This window comes from Artemia franciscana, chromosome 2, assembly GCF_032884065.1.
Source record: "Artemia franciscana chromosome 2, ASM3288406v1, whole genome shotgun sequence".
NCBI classification, from domain to species: domain Eukaryota; kingdom Metazoa; phylum Arthropoda; class Branchiopoda; order Anostraca; family Artemiidae; genus Artemia; species Artemia franciscana.
This window is the reverse complement of record NC_088864.1, coordinates 61345352-61365179: the sequence shown is the minus strand read 5'-3', so window position 1 is coordinate 61365179 and position 19828 is coordinate 61345352. Positions and strand designations below refer to the sequence as shown.

The 19828-nt window shown below is 36.8% G+C and overlaps 1 protein-coding gene across 2 annotated transcripts in view; it reads right to left on the bottom strand.

Moving 5' to 3' along the window:
• Positions 1-19551, bottom strand: part of LOC136043891 (organic cation transporter protein-like) — a 103030-nt gene extending 83479 nt beyond the window's left edge. The window contains exon 1 of one of the 2 annotated variants that reach the window (XM_065728912.1): positions 19481-19551. In XM_065728912.1, coding sequence (XP_065584984.1) covers positions 19481-19523 — 43 coding nt within the window. In that variant the 5' untranslated portion in view covers positions 19524-19551. The remainder of the gene's footprint in view (positions 1-19480) is intronic. The other variant, XM_065728915.1, reaches the window with a different exon arrangement.
• Between the last annotated feature and the right edge of the window lie 277 nt (positions 19552-19828).

Below are 19828 nucleotides of genomic sequence, written 5' to 3'. Positions count from 1 at the left end.
AGTTTTTTTTTTTCGAAACATGTTTTTAAATTTTCGGTTAATTATTGGCAGAGCTCGTTCTTGACCAGATGGCGGCGGATGCCACAACCATGATAGATAAGAACGATGCCCTTCTATATCTTCCGTTCTTATCACCAGGAAAAAGAGAGACTACTGGTCACAAATCTTCTGAATCACCATTTCGTTCTTTTTATTAGACAAGTTAGAGAGAATTTCGTTTTTCTTTATATTTACTAGCTCAAGGTTTCCAAGTTGAAGGAGCACAGGAGAACCAATCAGATATTGAAATGACGGGGTTATTCCGCTTCCCTTTTCTGACATACTTACAGCGGTATAGCTAAGGGGATCATGGGAGACGATTGTGCCCGGTCGTACGCTCTGAGGGGGCTCATAACTGATTGTGTTTTGGCCTAAAAATCAACTATATTTTGCTTATTTTATTGTTGTAATAACAGTGGGGGGGGGGAGTGAAAAAACGAAATTATTCCCGAGTGCTGAAAACCCTAGCTAGTCTTCTGTGCAGAGATAATACGATTATATTGTTTAAAAAAAAACGTTAAAAACGTAAACAAATGAATTTGAAGCACACTTTTTACCATAAGGCTACAGGAAACTATTTCTCTCTCTCTCTCTCTCTCTCTCTCTCTCTCTCTCTCTCCCTCTCTCTCTCTCCCTTATCAATTTGACAGCCCTTCGAATTTTGTATGGTGCAACCCGCTTTGACTGAAAACTTTGCCGACAGAATTGCATTGTCTTTTCTATCAAATTTCATAATCAAATCACAAAGTCTCAATAGGTTTCAATGATAAGTAGTCCCTTGGGATAATTCACTAATGGACCCCTTGCCTTTGAGACAATCAACCGACGTTGAGGCTAACAAAATGATGTTTAAAGTATTGAATCTTCTTAACAGACGGCAACTTAAAAATGAACCTCCCCATGTTCTTTCATCCTCCCTTCTATGAAAAATTCCTTGCCCCCCTCACACTCTAAGGGTTCAACCTATTTACACCTATGATTAGGATAATTGCGTGTCTCCGCTGATTTATTTTCATAAAAGGAAAGTATACTGTGGGATCAAAGAGCAAATATAAATATCGCAGTTTTTTCAAATTTTTTTAGAATTAAATTGTTCATTGTATCGTTTTCATTTTTACACTACAATTTTTTTCTCAATATTTACACTTAACTACGATATTTTTTCCTTGAGGAGGGTTTTAGTAATTAAAGTGGTCGAAAGGGAAGAAATTACAATCTTCCTCACGTCTCTCACTCCTTTCCTCTTTCTCTCCATCCCCTGTCACCTCTGTCCTCTCCCCTCCTTTCTTTTTCCCTCTACTCTTCCTTCCTGTTACTCTATCCCTCTGCTCTCTATGTCCTCTCTGCGCTCCACTCTCCGCCCCTCGTTTTTCCTTTCTCTCCACCTCTCTCTCTCTCTCTCTCTCTCTCTCTCTCTCTCTCTCTCTCTCTCTCTCTCTCTCTCTCTCTCTCTCTCTCTCTGATCTTACTAGCAGCAACTATACCTTAGACTTACTTCTGACTAATACTATATTTTGAGGTAAATGGACACAGAAGCGGATCCGGGGGTGGTTTTCAGGGCGTGTGTCCCCTCAAATGGTCAAAAGTGCATAATTACAGGGGAGACGGGCGAAAATACCAGTGAAGAAGCCAAGCCTTGTTGGCTTCCCATCCAAATATCGATTCTGTATCCATTGGATGGACCTCTAAGAAAATTTATGGACCCCTAAATAGCGCAACTTAAATAATTTACTTTTAAACAGCGACCTTTTACTGCAACTGAATGAAATTTCTGCAACGTCAAATTAAAAAAACAAAAAGAGGAAGTATTTTGATTTGGGGGACATCTAGCACTTAAGTGCCATTATCGGCTGCAAAATACTTTGCAGCACTAAATTTAGCACTGGATGGACCTCTCAAAAATTTCAACATTATATAGCTTCAATGAAAGTCCGTCAGAAGCAAAATAGATACATAATGCACTATGATATACAATTTAAAGACCATGTAGAATAATAAAGTAATCATAAATAACGCGTTTATAAATTGTAAACAGTGATGAAGAGGAAAAAAAGAACACCCACGCACATAGCAAATAAATTAAACATGCAACGCTGTAATATTAATATTAAAAAGTTACACAAAAAAAGAAATAATAAAGACGAAGGACTTAGGTACCAATAAAAGAAAAAAAATAGGAGAAGGGAGAAATGAAATTATACTCTGCGATGCTATACACATCATCATCTCCCGGTGATTGGGTAAAATCACTGGCAGGTCAATAATAGAATAAATAGTAATGGTATACCGATTTTTTACCGATTATTGGTTCGTCACGAGAGGTTACTATGGAGCACGACATATTTGAAGTAATGTATATTTAGCTGCTCTGAAATTTAGCTATTTGTAATCATATACTCATAGCTGATAAATTCTATAGAATTTAACCTCGAAAATTTATTTGTTAGGTTTGGAGACAATTCCAGTACTTATGTTGGGACAAGTCGGAAACACTATTTGATGCCCTTTATATGCTCCTCCCAAATATGGCATTCGCTTGTTCGCAAATCCAACTTAACTCGCAAATATGTCTTAAATGTATCCTAAATTGATACCTAATTCCAACAGTTCCACTAAGATCACTTAGAGTGGTTTTCACGAATAACAAATTCATCAAATTCATTTTAACATGAATACATGACAACACGAAATGATAAACAACGAAAAAAATATGTTATAAGGAATCATCAGGGGAGGGTGAATTTTCAGAGTAGCGACTTTTATATTGAAAAAGAGAATAAAATAAGGCATGTAAAGGTTCTACTTTTATTACGGTAATATCATCAAGTAGTGACAGGAAATAAGCATCATTTTGGCGTCCGGTTTTAGTCTAGAATTGGGGCTATTGACAAGGAAACGGGTTAAGAAAATAATTATTACTTTATAATATGTAGAATAATTGTACTTATACATTTCGACGGCAGTTCCACTTTACCAACAACAACCCCTAATGCGTATATATTTATAGCCCAAGCCATACATTTCCCGAGCATTTTATCCGCGTCACTCTTGCTTCAACCAGTTTACCCTGAAATTGAATAAACTGTGACAAAATCAAAAACCAGGATTTGCAGGCAGAAATATATTATTTGGACTATATTTACAAATTAGGGGGGTTGGGTGGTTAAGTAAAGTGGTGCTGAAGTCAAAATGTGTAATCTGTTATTATTATGCATATTATGAAGTAAGAATTCTTTTCTTAACATGTGTCCTTCACAACGGTCTTAATTCTAGACTTACACCTACGTTCGATTTAAGGGTTTTAAATTATATTTGCAAGTGAAACGACCATTTTATTTGAAAAGAGCACAAAAAAGGCAGAATCACTTTATCGACTGTGTATGCAATAGAATCTTCTCCGAATTTCCCATCGCTTTCCTTTGAATATATCTATGTATACTGAAAATTTGGTTGTACTTACATCCTTCCCAGATTTCCCTTTTATTATTGTTGTCCATCCCTCACCAGGTATGATTTCTAACTGACCTCGATTTATTTGAATGATATCAAAATAGTTTAGTTGCTGCGCAATAGTATTTTCGACCAATAGCAATCCTCTATTTTTTCTCTTTTGCTCTGTGGAGCAAATACTAAGCTTCGATTTTATAAGGATTATTTTTAATACGAATTGGGTTTTTGACGGAAATCTGTTTCTAGAACCAAACAAGTGTAAAAGGAATGCGAAATGTTACAAATGATATCTTAGATTACGTTTTACATTGGCAGGAAAACAAAATGAGTTGTTTCAAACAACAGGAAATATCTTCTGATGGTTTGGGAACTAGGGAGACAAATCAATAGGCTAATAACAAGCCAAAAACTCTTGAAATATTTGCAAAATTATATAAAACAAGAGCTAAGAGCTCATATGGCACTTGTGACGAGGTCGGAAGAGCCGAGAGCTCATATGGTACGAGGTCGGAAGAGCCAAGAGCTCATTTGGACGAGGTCGGAAGAGCCAAGAGCCAAGAGCTCATTTGGCACTTGTGAGAAGGTCAGAACCTAAAGTTAAACTTTATAGCACAAGATCCTTCTAAATATCAAATTTCATTAAGATCTGGTCACCCTTTCGTAAGTTACAAATACCTCAATTTTCAAAATTACCTCCCCCCTCCCAATTCCACCAAAGATAGCAGATCCGGTCCAGTTATGTCAGTCACGTATCTTAGACAGGTTTCTATTCTTCCCATCCAGTTTCATCCTGATCTCACCGCTTTAAGTATTTTTTAAGATTTCCGGTCCCCCCAACTGCCCCCCCCCCCCCAATTACGTTTGATCCGGTTGAGATTTAAAATAAGATATCAGAGTTACGAGGTCCTTCTAAATATGAAGTTTCATGAAGATCCGATCACTCCTTTGTAAGTTAAAAATACGTTATTTTTCTTATTTTTCAGAATTACCCCCCCCCCCCCCGCAATTGAGCGGATCCGTTCCAATTATGTAAATTACGTATGCAAGACTTTTGCTTATTTTTCCAACCAAGTTTCATCCCAATCCTTCCAATCTAAGGGTTCCCATCATTTTAGGTCTCCCCACCCCAAACTTCCCCAATGTCACCAGATCCGGTCAGGATTTAAAATAAGAGTTTTGAGCCACGATATCCTTCTAAAAATCAAATTTCATGGAGATCCAATCACCCATTCGTAAGTTAAAAATACCTCATTTTTTCTAATTTTTCAGAATTAACCCCCCCCCCCAACTACCCAAAAGAGAGCGGATCCGTTCCGTTTATGTCAATCATCTATCTAGGACTTGTGTTTATTTTTCCCACCATGTTTCATCCCGATCCCTCCACTCTAAGTGTTTTCCAAGTTTTAGGTTTCCCCCTCCCAACTCCCCGCCCCCATCACCAGATCCGGTCGGGATTTAAAATAAGAGCTCTAAGACACGATATCCTTCTAAACATCAAATTTCATTGAGATCCGATCACCCGTTCGTAAGTTGAAAATACCTCATTTTTCTAATTTTTAAGACTTACTCCCCCCCCCTCCCAACTACCCCAAAGAGAGCAAATAAGTTCCGATTATGTCAATCATGTATCTGGGACTTGCGCTTATTTTTCCCATCAAGTTTCATCCCGATCCCTCTACTCTAAGTGTTTTCCAAGATTTTAGGTTTCCCCCCTCCAACTCCCCCCAATGTCATCAGACCCAGTCGGGATTTAAAATAAGAGCTCTGAGACACAATATCATTCCAAACATCAAATTTCATTAAGATCCAATCACCCGCTCATAAGTTAAAAATACTTCATTTTTTCTATTTTTCCGAATTAACCGGCCCCTTCTCCCCCCCCCCAGATGGTCAAATCGGGAAAACGACTATTTCTAATTTAATCTGGTCCGGTCCCTGATACGCTTGCCAAATTTCATCGTCCTAGCTTACCTGGAAGTGCCTAAAGTAGCAAAACCGGGACTTTAGGTTTTCCCCCTCCAACTCCCCCCAATGTCATCAGATCCGGTCGGGATTAAAAATAAGAGCTCTAAGACACAATATCATTCCAAACATCAAATTTCATTAAGATCCAAATACCCGCTGATAAGTTAAAAATACTTCATTTTTTCTATTTTTTGCGAATTAACCGGGCCCCCACTCCCCCCCAGATGGTCAAATCAGGAAAACGACTATTTCTAATTTAATCTGGTCCGGTCCCTGATACGCTTGCCAAATTTCATCGTCCTAGCTTACCTGGAAGTGCCTAAAGTAGCAAAACCGGGACCGACAGACAGACCGACAGACAGACCGACAGACAGACCGACAGACAGACCGACAGAATTGGCGACTGCTATATGTCACTTGGTTAATACCAAGTGCCATAAAAAATAAATATGTAATTAGTAGTAAAATGAGGCTGTTTACGCGCACAGGCCCATAAACTCGCAAGAGCACATTTACACAAACTTCTTGAATTACTCCCTGTCCACAGTTTATTCAGACCACTGTAATTTGAATCCCTCTCCCCTCTTGCAAGTATTTATATACTCACATATCTATCTATATACATGTGCTCGCAGTTTTGAGAGAAAACAAAAGCTTTTTGGAGGAATTACAGGACTTTTCAAAAAGGGTTTCCATTAAACCCTCCTATGTGGGGAGGGATCTCTTTAAGTTCTCATGGAAGGGAGATTTCCATTATTAATCCAATATATACAGGTTTGTGTCTATAAAGGATTAATCACGGTCTAATGTTTCTATCAATTTAATTATAACATTTTATTTGACCGTTAAAAATTGTGCCAAGATGTCATGGCATTAATACACTACTTATGATTTGATTGCGAAATAAAATGTATTGCGCAATTTATTTGACAAGCAAACGCAAATCTAAGCATAAAAGCAAAGCTGTACCAGCATATTAAGAACTCGGGAAAGGCTATAAAACATATCAACTTCTGCACAGGTGTGAATATAATACGTTAAATTAATTCGGGGCAGATCTAGCGCAAAATCTTGGGGGGCCAATGCGACAAGGGCGCCAATGAGAAAATCTTGGGGGGCCCAGTCTGACAAAGGTGCCAATAATTGACCAGACTGACAATTTTAATCTAAAAATAATAGTGAAAAAAAAATAGGGAAAGAGAGTGCCATAAGAAATCTTGAGAGGGCCCAGGGTCCCTCTACCCCCTGGATTTGAGGGTGAAATTAATATATTATGTTTAATATGATATATTTAAACAGAATAATTTAACTCAGGGATTTAAAATAAGAAGCTATTTTTCTACTTTAATAATCTGAACAGACGATCACATGAATGAGGTTTTCACCTTACCCAACCATCCAAGTACCCATGACAAAATATACACCCAAAACAATCAACCAAAAAGGGGAGATCCGTGGAAAAAAAAGTGAGGAAGAACTAATAAATACGAATTTTGATGAGGCTGGAAATCACTTAATGCGCTGGAGCCATTATGTGAGTTTCCGTCTTGCAAAAAAAAACAAAAAAAAAACGGTCAAACTAAACTTGAACAAGGAAGGGGACAAAATAAGCAATTGATAAAGAAAAGAAGAATATATATATATATATATATATATATATATATATATATATATATATATATATATATATATATATATATATATATATATATATATATATTGAGGAACCAAATCGACATTATCATGGACTTAGAAGGGTTTAATGTCATGTCCAAGTCCAAAGCCTCACCTCCAGTTTCATTGAGGATAATCATAGGGTCGCTTATTAAATTTTTGATGCAACTTTCAACAATCGTTAGGTCATCAACAAATTTCCATCGGTCAGGAACTTCCTTCGCGAGGCTGTTGATCATGACTGAAAAAAGGGGCCTAGAAGAGTACCTTGGGGTATGCCATTGTAGACACGGAGAGGGTTTGAGTAATGGTTCTGGTGTTTAACCACCTGCGATCTATTTGTTAAAAAGGAGGCAACCAATTTTACCAGTAAGGGATCGGTATTGAACTCGCTGACATTAGGATTACTATTTATTTATTTTCAATTGTCTTTGGAAAAAATAAGAGTTTGCAAATTAGTTTAACTTATTCTGTTCATTGTAACAACAATGCCTTTAAATAATTTCTACTGTAGCGGGAATTTCTATTACTTATTCCTTCTGAAAATGGAGCTAAGTAAGCACGAAACACGTGTATGCAAGGAAATTAACTGAGGCTTTCCCCGTCTTGATGTGTTTGCTTCAAATATTTCTGTTAGGTGGGTGGTAGACTGTTTCTGACATGGTTGCGTGCGAAGATTTTTTTTTTTTTTTTTTTTTTTTTTTTTTTTTTTTTTTTTTTTTTTTTTTTTTTTTTTTTTTTTGACAGGCCCTGACTATCACTGCTATTCTTATCAAGCGTGCTCTCACCACTACAAGCTTTCTGAAGGACAGATTACATTTGTTTAGAGAGAGATTGAACATGGTGACAAAGACAGAATGAGAGCCTCACATCATCTAGGAAGAAACCTAGGCAGACGGGGAACAGTCCCTCCTCACTGGTAATTATGACGTAACGAAAAAAAATGAAAAATAAACAATAAAAAAGGGAAAAACCAAATTTTTGGATTGACCGTACAACGATACGATCCTGGTAACCAAGTTTATACAAAGAATAAGAGGTTTGAAGGAGGTTTGCAGGGATAAGAAAAAGCTTCACAAAAAAAATAAATAAAAATTTGAAAAATACTTTAAAAATTCTATAGAAAAATTCGAAGAAAACTTTAAATTTGAGCAATTACTTAACATTATTATTTTTGAGGCCCGTCTACAACTGATTACTCAAATGAATCTTCGACCTAGCTGATTTCCAGGGTCTCCTTCTGCCATAGGCCACTTAAAAGGCTGCTTTTCGGAAATAATTGAAACTGTACTATATAGTGGATAAACACTATGAGATACCCACAAAAAAAGTGTCCAAGAAAATTCTCAAACACGAGGATTTAGAAAATCATGAAAAGCCCAGTTTCAAAAAAAATATAGTAAATTTACCCCGCCCCTTCCACGAAGCTTGTTCGCTCCCAACACCCACATAGAAAAATATAGGCTATACCCAAGCCATCAGGTACAAAGTCAACCACAAGGCAAAATCCAGCCATCAAGTACAAAGCCATTTACGACTTAGGCCATCATGAGCTAATGAAACCGTGGCGTCAATATATAAAAATGTAGGTAGAAGGGGAGGATTTCTTTTTCAGTTTTCCTAAATTAAGATGAATGAATGCATGAATGTATTTAATACCGATCAATGGAGAAATAGACGGAGCACAAAATAGAAAAAGAAAAAAAACACAAGACACTAGTTTATCTGACACAAACAAAACAAAAAACCAAATAATCAGAACAGATGCCAATTACTGCTATTGGTAAAATTCAAGTTCATTGACTTCTTGCTATCTCGGAAAGGGTTTAGATTAGGAAAATGAAACTTTCAGGGATGGGTCTACAGGCTAAGTATGTCCCGGGAAGGTATTTTGAAGTAACCACCTCCACTCCTTCTCCCTCTAGAGGGCCCATTTTTCAAAAACAAAATTTTCCAAATTTTTACCGGTACTTGTCCATTATTCAGAAAACACCCAAGTTAATTCAATTTATAGGTACACGGGTTAAAACAACTGGGACGGCTGGGGGATGGATAGGATATATTGTTTTGGGCTGTGTATTTGCATATTAGAGGGGATTGGGGCCTGGGTATTAAGTATAGCGGGCCTGCATGCAAAATGTGACCTAACCTAGCCTAACCAAACCAAAATGCCAAATAAATATTTGATTAAAATATAGCTACAGTGTAGTTTTCCATTTAGCCGAGGCTAATTCTATCCGAGTAAAATCGGCAATAAACCGGTTATTGTCTCATATTGCGAACCGAATTCTCGGTATTTTCTGAATAATTGAAAAGTACCTGTTTGCTTTTTAACTTTCAAGTAAGCCACTTTCATCTGCTGTCTCGGTAAATTTGCCCCCCTCCCCACTGAAACTAATTCTTCTATACGTGCAAGAAGACCAGTTTAATCAATTTAGACAGAAAAGGCAGTCTTGTAAAAAAAAAAAAAATAATAAAAAAAAAAATCCAGAAGAACAGGTTTGTTTCTTTAAGGGTGGGTATAAAGACTGCATTTAGTTTTCAATGTAAGCCAAAATTCTCCAGCATATATTTTCTTATGAAAAAAAATTGGATTAGAGGTATTTTTGCGAAAAAAGTCATTTCTCTAAACTTTGTCCTGTAATAGCTAATTATATACAGAATAGTCCATTAAAGGTAATGATCTTTTGTGGTGTCTGATGGGCTCTTCAGAAAACTAACAACCATCATCAGAACTTTATTGTCATTTGAACCTTGTTGGACTAGGAACAAATTAAGGTACGCATGTATACCTAGTGGGGCGGGTTGGGACCATCACTAGACATCAAATATTTGCAACAAGACCAAATGTCGACTAATATCAAATGAAACGAAGAATAAAAGCTCAAGTGTAATACAGTTCTTTTTATTAGCTAAAATGTCCCATCCTTCAAAACAGAAACATATTATTGTCCCTGTCTATAGGAATCAACGTGATGGTTTGTCAGACCTTGCACCCCCCCCTCCTCCTACAATATTTTAGTACATTTTTAATACAATAAACTCATTTTTAAACTACAATATTTTAGTACATTTTTAATACAATAAACTTTTTCTGTAATTTTTTACTATTAGGCCTCCGTTCTAAAAATTCTGCACCTCTTCAAACACTAGGTCTTTATGTGCCTAAGTCTTCTATTTGTATTGTTTTTTTTATTTTAATTTCACCTTCTGTGACTAAGAAGTAATGACATAGAACGGGGTAAGACTAAACTGATATATTTAAAATCATCATGAAAATCCGATTCTTTTGATGTATATATTGGTATAAAAATTCCATCTTTTAGAGTTTCGGTTACTATTGAGCCGAGTCGATCCTTACTACAGTTCGTTACCGAGAACTGTTTGAAAGGTATGGAATACGGTTCGAAGTAACGAAGAAAAGAAGAAGATAATAACAGTTGATGCAAATTTAGAGTTGGGAGAAGAAGAAGAGAAACCTCACGTGTTATATTACCGGAAACATATGTCACTATGAGTGGAGTTGAACACTGGCGGATACAGGGGGCCGGGGGGACCTAGGGCCCCCAAGATTTTTCTGGAGCCCTCTTATTCTGTTTTTCTTTCTTTTTCACTTTTTATTGGCACCTTTGTCACATTTCCCCCCAAAGATTTTGCTCATTGGCGCACGTGTCACATTGGTCCTAACCCAAGATTTTACTCTAGATCCACCCCTGGAGTTGAAAACAAAAAACAAGTGGTCTCTTTAGAAGGTTTTAAGGGTCCAATCGAAAGGAGAACTGAATCATCGGAAAAAATTTACGAATGTACGAAATATTTTTTTCTGATTTTGAATTATATGAAAAAGGGAATGAGAAAGAGAGCTAAGGAGGGATTCTAAGTTTTTGAGCTGGCGAAAGTAGTCTAGGATTAATATGTGTATAAGTGAAAACAGTGAGAACCAGTCAGGTAGAAATAAATGAAAACCTAAGGACTAAAAGCAGTGTTGCATGAAAATAACTGAACTAAACGTCTAAAAAAATTAATAAAAGGCTTGTTTAATTGCTTTGTGGTATTTTATGTTATGTGATCTAAAGACAAGGTTTTTTGTTTAGGTGAATTTAGAGTATTTGAAAGTGACTTGAGAGGAATGAGATTTATGGTAAGCAAGGCGGTTTTGGAGTGAAGAATTTCTTAACGAAAGTATAACAGTTCAAATAGGGATGAAACATTTTAATTGACAGTGAACAGATATAAAAAATTTTAACTGGCTATTTCGAACACATATACAGTGTTCATCATCAGCAGTAAAATTACTGATGATGCCTTTCGTCATGGAAAGGCGGTGTGATCTTCGAAGTTATCTACGACGAATTTCTTGTAATTTTCATTCACCCGTGTAGGGGATACCCTACGACAGAAGGGAAGAACAGATGGAGACATGTTTAATAATTCTATGCAGAAATGTGACTGCAGAAAGTCCCAAATCACACCAGAGAATCAGGGCTTAGTGACTTGGTTAAGATTTCAAATTTGTGTGTTTTTAAAAACAGGTGGCAAAAAAATATAGTTACTAGTTTTGGATTTTAAGGGCAGTGGTACAACTGTGAGTAGAGCAGTTGGGATTAAAAAAAAAGAAAAGAAAAGTGATTTCTTCGTTCCGAACGAGTAATAAAATAATCACATTTTACCGTTTCAGAATTGGCAGTGAAATTTCTCAAGAAGAAGAAAACTATAATATAGGCCTAATATCTTTGATTGATATTCAAATATTAACTCTTTTATATACGGTAAATATTATATATTATGAAGTTGGTTTTTAATTTTTGCCTTGATTTTACTATCCTTCGTCCGAAACCTGTTTACATCGTTGTTTGAATGCGGTCACGTCTTTTACCAATGCTTCATTAAAACCAATTTTAGCCGCAGTACGAAGTGGTTATACCCGTTTCGGGATAACTGTCGCATCTGAGGTCTGATCTTCACTTGCAAGGAAAGTTATAGGTGAAAGCCTACTCTTTACCAAATACTTAGAAAAAAAAATCAAGAGTCCCAAATTTCCCGCATCTTTTGCAATTTTATCCCAAATAATTTGTCTTTATTCTATACCAGCCTGAAAATAATATACAGAGGGTTACTGAAGATTAATGAAAAACATAAAAAAATGTTTATAATTTCACATTTTCAGAAAAAAATTTCAAAATTTGACGTTGTTTTACGAATTTTTACGTCTTATGGTTATTTTTGTATATTTCAGTATTGACTCTCGGTTTTAACTTCAGTCAGACAAACTGACCTTTTTTTCATACAGGAGAGATAAATATATCTCCTTAAAGATTTTTTGAGAGACTGAGAGATGCTGTAGACAAAATCATAAGAGAAGAACAGTGCGGTTTTAGAAAAGGTAGAGGATGCGTCGGCCAAATTTTCACTCTTAGGTTAATAATTGTCTGAACCAAATTTTCACTCTTATGATAGTAATTGGAGAGATAAATTGTTATAATATATAATAATTAGGATAGATATATGTCTACACTGTCGCCCTGTAAGAAAAAAGTTATGGGCTCAGTTCTGTCACTAGGTTCCTTAGTGACGTAAAAAACAAAAGGCTTGAGGTACTGAACACTGAGAATTTAGCATTAACTAAGCTATGCAAACCGACTATGCATGATGGCCGATGCACATCAAAGATCAAATCTTGAATTCTACGTTACTTAGAACATTTGTCATTGAAGTTTGAAACACGTCATTGAAACATGTGAAGTTTCAAAAAAATTTAGATTTTTTCTAGATTTTTTTTTATGGGCTCAGTTTTGTCACAAGGTTCGTTAGTGACGCCATAGCGAGCATAAGTGAATATGGGATATAAAAACGTACAAAAACAAAAGGCTTGAGGTACTGAACAGAGAATTTAGCAATCAACTAAGCTCAAACCGACTGCGCCTGATGGCCAATGGCCATCAAATCTTGTATTCTACTTTACTTGGAATATTCATCATGCTAATTCCGTTCTCAGGGTTGCCACCCGGTGGCAAAAAACACAAGATTTTAGTAATTTTCAGGTTGATTTAGTTATATTTTTCAACAATCTAGTTACTTATGTGAAAATTTAGTGATTCTATTGTTTAGGCAAAATAAAAAATCACCAGAAATATTGATAAATCACTAAAGGCAGCAACCCTGGCCGTTCTGAAAGACCAATATCGGTGGCAATAAAGTAATTGCTTATCGAACCTCTAAATCCATGTTTCCGTTTAGTGCCTTAATTCTGAAATTAAAGACGGGAGTTTGCAGGCTACAAGCCGGCTTACGAAAATTCAGCGACCACGCTAGCTGGTACAAAATTTCCCACTTGCTCACTAACCAACTAGCTCGTACGGAAACTATGTTTGACAATATCAAGATCAATGCTACCCACAACTAGTGCAAAATTTAATGTGGGTATATGTAGCTAGTTTACAAGCTAGCTGACTGAAAATCAAGTGGATCGGTGTAAAGTCGCCGACACTTCAAATTTTTCTAGAGTGTTTTTACAAGCAGCTAACGCAACGACCCAAGAGTACGGGTAACATACAAAAGTGGAAACTGGTGCTAGTTTCGACAGAAAAACTACCACCACCACAACAAACAAACACAACCTAGAAACAATAGGGACATTTTGTCAAGACAGTATATATATATCAATATATATATATATATATATATATATATATATATATATATATATATATATATATATATATATATATATATATATATATATATATATATATATATATATATATATATATATATATATATATATATATTTATTAAATATATATATAACTTCGATGGCCACACTGCCTTTCCATGACGAAAATATCACAGTTCAAAATAGGGATGGATACTAACTTAATACTGACCTAACTTAAATGTCTACTGTAGTGAAATAATGCACACTCTTCGTTGTGCTGAACTTGCGGCAGTGCCTTCTCGTCGCGTTTGCATTGATTCGGAAGTAGTTTCATGGTCCCTGAACCCTGATCTAGTGCTAGCTTGTCAAATATCCAAGTTCTGGCTCCAATTAAGGACGGAGTGCGGTCGGCCTAAGCACGGAATAACCGACCAAAATCGCGTATTTGCCAAGATCAGTTCGCCAAGAAACTTGCCAAATATACTACTACTACTACTACTAATAACTCACTGCAGCACCAAGCCGCCTGAGGCCAACACAGCTACGCACGCTCCTCCTCCAACCTAATCTATTTAAAGCCTCCCTCTTTACACCCTCCCAGGAAGTTCCCATTTCCTTTAAATCCTTATTTATGACATCCTCCCAACCCAGACAAGGACGACCTGCTTTCCGTGTAGCCCCAGACGGTTGGCCAAAAAGGACAATCTTCGGTAATCTGTCATCCTTCATCCGTAGAACGTGGCCTAGCCATCTCAACCTTTCTTTCATTATAGCCCCAGAAAGCGGGATTGAACCACACTTTTCGTACAACCTACTGTTTGAAATACGGTCAGTCAGCCGGGTACCCAGAACAATCCGTAGGCAATTTCTCTGGAAAACATCTAGTAAATTTTCATCTGCTTTTCGGAGTGTCCATGCTTCAGAGCCATATTTGACCACTGTCATCACTGTAGCTTCCAATATTCTAATCTTGGTTTGTAGGCTTATCTTTCTATTCTTCCAAACTTTTTTTAACTGTGAAAAAACACCCTGAGCTTTAGCTATTCTACTTTTAACATCTTCACTGCTCCCACCATCTTTACTAATAATACTACCAAGGTAACTGAAGCTCCCAACCTGATCAATCTTTTCGTTACCTAAGGTCACCTGTTCATCTTCACTTATTCCTAACCTTAGTGACTTAGTCTTCTTAACATTAATTTTCAAGCCTATTTTAGCACCCTGAACTCGTAAAACCTCTAAAAATTCATTCATTTTGCTCACACTTTCATCTAATATGCCTAAATCATCAGCATAATCTAAGTCCAGGAGCGTTCTTCCTCCCCATTTGATTCCATGGTCTCCAATTGCCTTTCCTGTGCTCCTTAAGACGAAGTCCATCAAAATGATCCATATAAAGGGGGATAGAACACAACCCTGCTTAACTCCTGATTTAATACAAAACCAGTTGCTAACCTCATTTCCTACCTTAACCGCAGCAGTATTATTCTCGTACATAGCGCAAATCACTTTAGAGCAAACATAATTGATATCCATAGCCAGTCTCTTCACAATTATCAAATAGCCGTTGGGAAGTTTTTAAAGCGGAAGCCCGGTATTGTGGCGCTTAATCAAGCTCCTCTTACTGACGATGAGTTGGTAGAACACTTCGAAAGGGAGTTCGCCGCTAAGAATGATAATCTCGAAAGGAAGTTCAACCTAGAGCTCGATCAGGCCCTCGAGTCCCACAGTTGTGATCTTGGGTTTGTTGTGACAACCTAGAATATTTGCGACGCGACACTGAAACCGAAGAAGAAACATTCTAGTGGCGCTGATCAGTTATGTGGTATGCATCTCGTTCACGGTTCTCCGTCCATTATCAATCGTTTGGAACTACTCTATAAATTGATTTTCAATTGTGAGCAAGTTCTGGATGCTTTTTGTAGCGGGGTCATTACACCTGTTTGCAAAAAGGGTAAAGATAGCACCGATTGCCAGCCGTACGGCCCAATCACTTTTTCTCCAGTGTTATGCAAGCTAAAGGAATCCCTTGTGATTAATATATTCAATCCGGCTTGCTCCACGCCAGAAAATCAATTCGGTTTTAAAAACGGTCTTGGCCGTGAGCACGCCCACTTCATCCTTGCAAATGTTATACTCAAAACCACCTTGTCTGAGGATCCACTGTTTCTTGTCGGCCATGATATTAGCAGAGCTTTTGACTCTGGAATCCACCCGCAACTTTTACTAGCGGCTCTGCTTCGTGGTATGAACGGTTCTGTAATAGCTACCCTTCGAAATATGTATCGAAGATTAAATATAAAGGTTATGTCACTTTCTGGTAAAAACTCTGATTTTATGTACAGGTCCATTCCCGTACATAAAGGTATTCGACAAGGTGCTATAACCTCACCCCGCTATTTAACAACAGTGTTATCGATACCCAGAAGAAATTTGAAATGAGCTTTATTTTTCGTGGCTTGGACCTATCGCTTTTGAATTATGCTGACGATATTCTTAATTTGAATAGAACCCTGGCTTTAATAGAGAAGAATTTCACAAGTTTAAGTGAGGAGTATAACGATATTGGTCTAAATTTCAATCCGAGTAAGAGTGAATGTATTGAGTTCAATTCTGAACGACCAGGTTCTGATAGTACTACAGTCACTTTGGGCCATTCTGATATCGAACTTTCGTCACCCCTAACTTATCTGGGTTTACCCCTTGGTACTCACCTAAAAAGTAGGTGTGCAAAGCTACTTGGGAATTTCAGCACGAAGGCTAGAACAGCTTATGGACTACTAGTTAATGGTAAAACACGTTACAATGAGATTGTTTTAGCTAGACTCTATAACGCTTACACAATCCCTCATACCATAGCCCTAGCTCCTTTTTGGAAGCTATTTACCAAGACTGATTTGCGGACAATCCGTAAGCTACACTAAAAGTATGCAAAGTATCTTCTAAGTTTTCCTCTTTGGGCTAGTAACCGCAAAATTACGCAACTATATGGTGTTACTGATCCATTTGTAGCTGTGGATCAACGATGTGCCGAATTTGTTTCATCTCTAGACCGGAGCCATTCATATTATAGTGTGTTTATTTAGTTTTATTTATCAGAGTCAGATTCTTTCTTTTTTTTTCTCTTCTCTTTTTATCCTTTACTCCATATGGGCACTTTCGTGTCATTTTATATGGGTCAGTAAAATAATTGATTGATTGATTAATTACTACCCTAATTTTACCAATTACCTAATTTAATTAATTATTCTTATCCTTACACTGAAAAATACCAAGTGTCGCTAACCGTTAGATGGCATTGATATTTATTTTGTGGATACTAGCGCCAGTTCCCATTCTCATAAGTTACCCACACTCGTTGGGAGCTACTGAATAAAGTACAGTGGCCTAGTTTACGAGTACCTTGTGAAAAAGCCAGGCTTGTAAAACCACCTCATGTATTTGAGTCTATGCGGACATAACGGAAAGCTAATAACTAAAATGCAAATACCAGAAAGCTGGTTTATCAACAAAGAACAAAAGACCCGGTTTTTCAATTGGCCGATGCGGTTTATACCTGTCCGTCAAACACCTATGAAAATCAGGCTTACTTTTTTGATCACCAGACGAAGCTCCAGGATATCGTCAGAGAACTATGATATCTCTTAAAACACATATTTTTATTTTTCATATATTTTTATTATTTTTTAAGCCGTTTTGTTAAAGGAAAGAACTTTGGCACTACAACGTTCCGTAGTAATGCTTGAAAATTATGAATTGTGTAAATTAGAAATATACCAGTAGTGCCTCAGGTCAGGAGCGGCCAAATGAATTGGCCTTTTTATCCATACACGAGGGTTAAAAACTATAAAAACTCGATATTTATTTCATCGAAGGTTTGACGACAACACTATACCAAGTATTTCAACCTTGGAGATATTATCCTCAAAACAATACGGTCTCAAATCAAGGTGCCTTAATCAAAGGCGCACAAATCAGGTAGGCCTAAGTACGCAAAAAAAAATTTCGAGGCATACATGTTATTCTAAAAAAATAGATTTCATTTAATGATCTGAATATGAATCGCTCAAAAATTAGGGAAATATTCAGATTTCAGGCGGGGGGGGGGGGGTAAACCCCTTCCTTCTCAGCACGTTCTGTCTCAAACAGCAGGGTTACTATTTGGAGGGTTAGTTATAAGGATTTTTGCTCTATGCAATTGATGCTTCTTAGGACTACAAACAACTTCTGCGTTCTCATTGTTTTAATTTAGTAGGCTTTCTTTTTCAGATTGTATAGGCTTATATGATTAATACCTATTGGCAGTGCAATTGATGAAGCCGTGGATAAGAACTAAGGCGACAGCGGTCCAAACCTATTTGTCGTAAAGGCCCTCGAAAAAGTCCCGTCAAATCTCATAAATTTTTGAGGGAGGCGAGGGCAGAATGTTAGATACTTTCGGGTTATCCAGAACACACTCTAGAAGTGAAGCTAGGTTAATCATAATGAAATATCCAAAATATGAAGAAAATATAATACTTTAGAAACAAAATTATGGAAACTGCAACAAAGAATTATGGAAAGCAGGCCGCATTATATTAAATACGTAACCTAATGACCTCTATATAATATTTAATTAAAACATACGTCCATCGTAGTTTATTTCGTGAAAAAATGAGCTAATTATAACTAAATGCGAGCGAAAAACCGGTTTACTCAGGTCAGAGAATGCAAATTCTTGATTGTGTTCTGGATAATAGACAAGTGCCGGTAGTTTTTTCAAAATCTAAGGGGTGCAAATAAGATTTTTCAAAAATTAGGGAGGGGGTGACAAATCTAGGGGTGGAACTGTCACCCCAACTGACACTCCCTTTTCGAAGAGTGGCAACCCTTGAGGTAAATCTAGCCAAGAAACGGGCAAGATTTTTTGGTATGTTCCCTTTCGGTTACTTTATATTATGACAAGTAGTTAGTGGTAGTAGAAATATGATTTAAACAGACAAATTAGTTCCCTTTAAACAGACATTTAAACAGACAAAATATCTCTGGCACTTAGGTATTAATTTTGTGCTGATTATGAAAAGCAGGTCTGGTTTTCAGTACTTACGTATTATAGCAACCACAATTTGTTCTTGATCTGTAATGAAACAGATTCATTTTGGTGTCTACACGGAGATGATCAGGATGGCCATAGTGAGATAAACTACTATGCAGATATGTTTTAATTAAATATTTAATATATAGAGTCGGTTAGATTAGGTCAGGTATTTAATATAATGCGTTCTTGTCAGCCAGCTTTCCATAATTTTCTGTTGTATTTTCCATAATTCTGTTACTAAAGTATTATACTTTCATTATTTTTTGGTATATTTCATTACAGTTAACCTAACTTCACTTTTTGGTGTGGTCGCTATAAGACGTAAGTACCTGGTTTTCTTTCAGTTCTAAGAAGAGACTATCCCAAAGCGGCATTCAATTTTCTTTTGACGGCACCGCATTAACATAACGTAAAAATAGGCAACATATTTATAAAAATCAATAAAAAGGCACATAAACAAGAACAGCCAGATCAGCGGATATTCATTTCACAGGGGGGGGGGAATAAAAAAAGTTACATATTAGAAAAATAGGGAGGGGTTTATAGGCCTGATTCCCTGCTTCAATAAGAAAAATGCCATCATCTCCCTTGCCATACATAAAACCAATGCACCAACATACCATAAAAAACAGACTCCTTATTGCTTCGGCTTGTTCTTGACATATTACTCCGTGAGAATCAAACGCAGACTGTGAAATGACTTTTGCGTCACAGATAACCGGAACACTCGTGACGAGGAAGAAAGAGAAATCGGGCGTGGTGAGAAACAAAATAAATATTGTTCATTCCGCTCTGCCGTCACAGCGTGTTGAAACACTAACCCTGATCGCAGATAATCTACCTCAAACTTGGGGTTCCTCTACTTTAGAACTGATATATTGTTATTTGACCTTATTACCGAATGGGGAAACTATAACTCGCTTAGTAGAAAAATAACCATATCCAGGATTCTTATAAGAGGGGGGAGG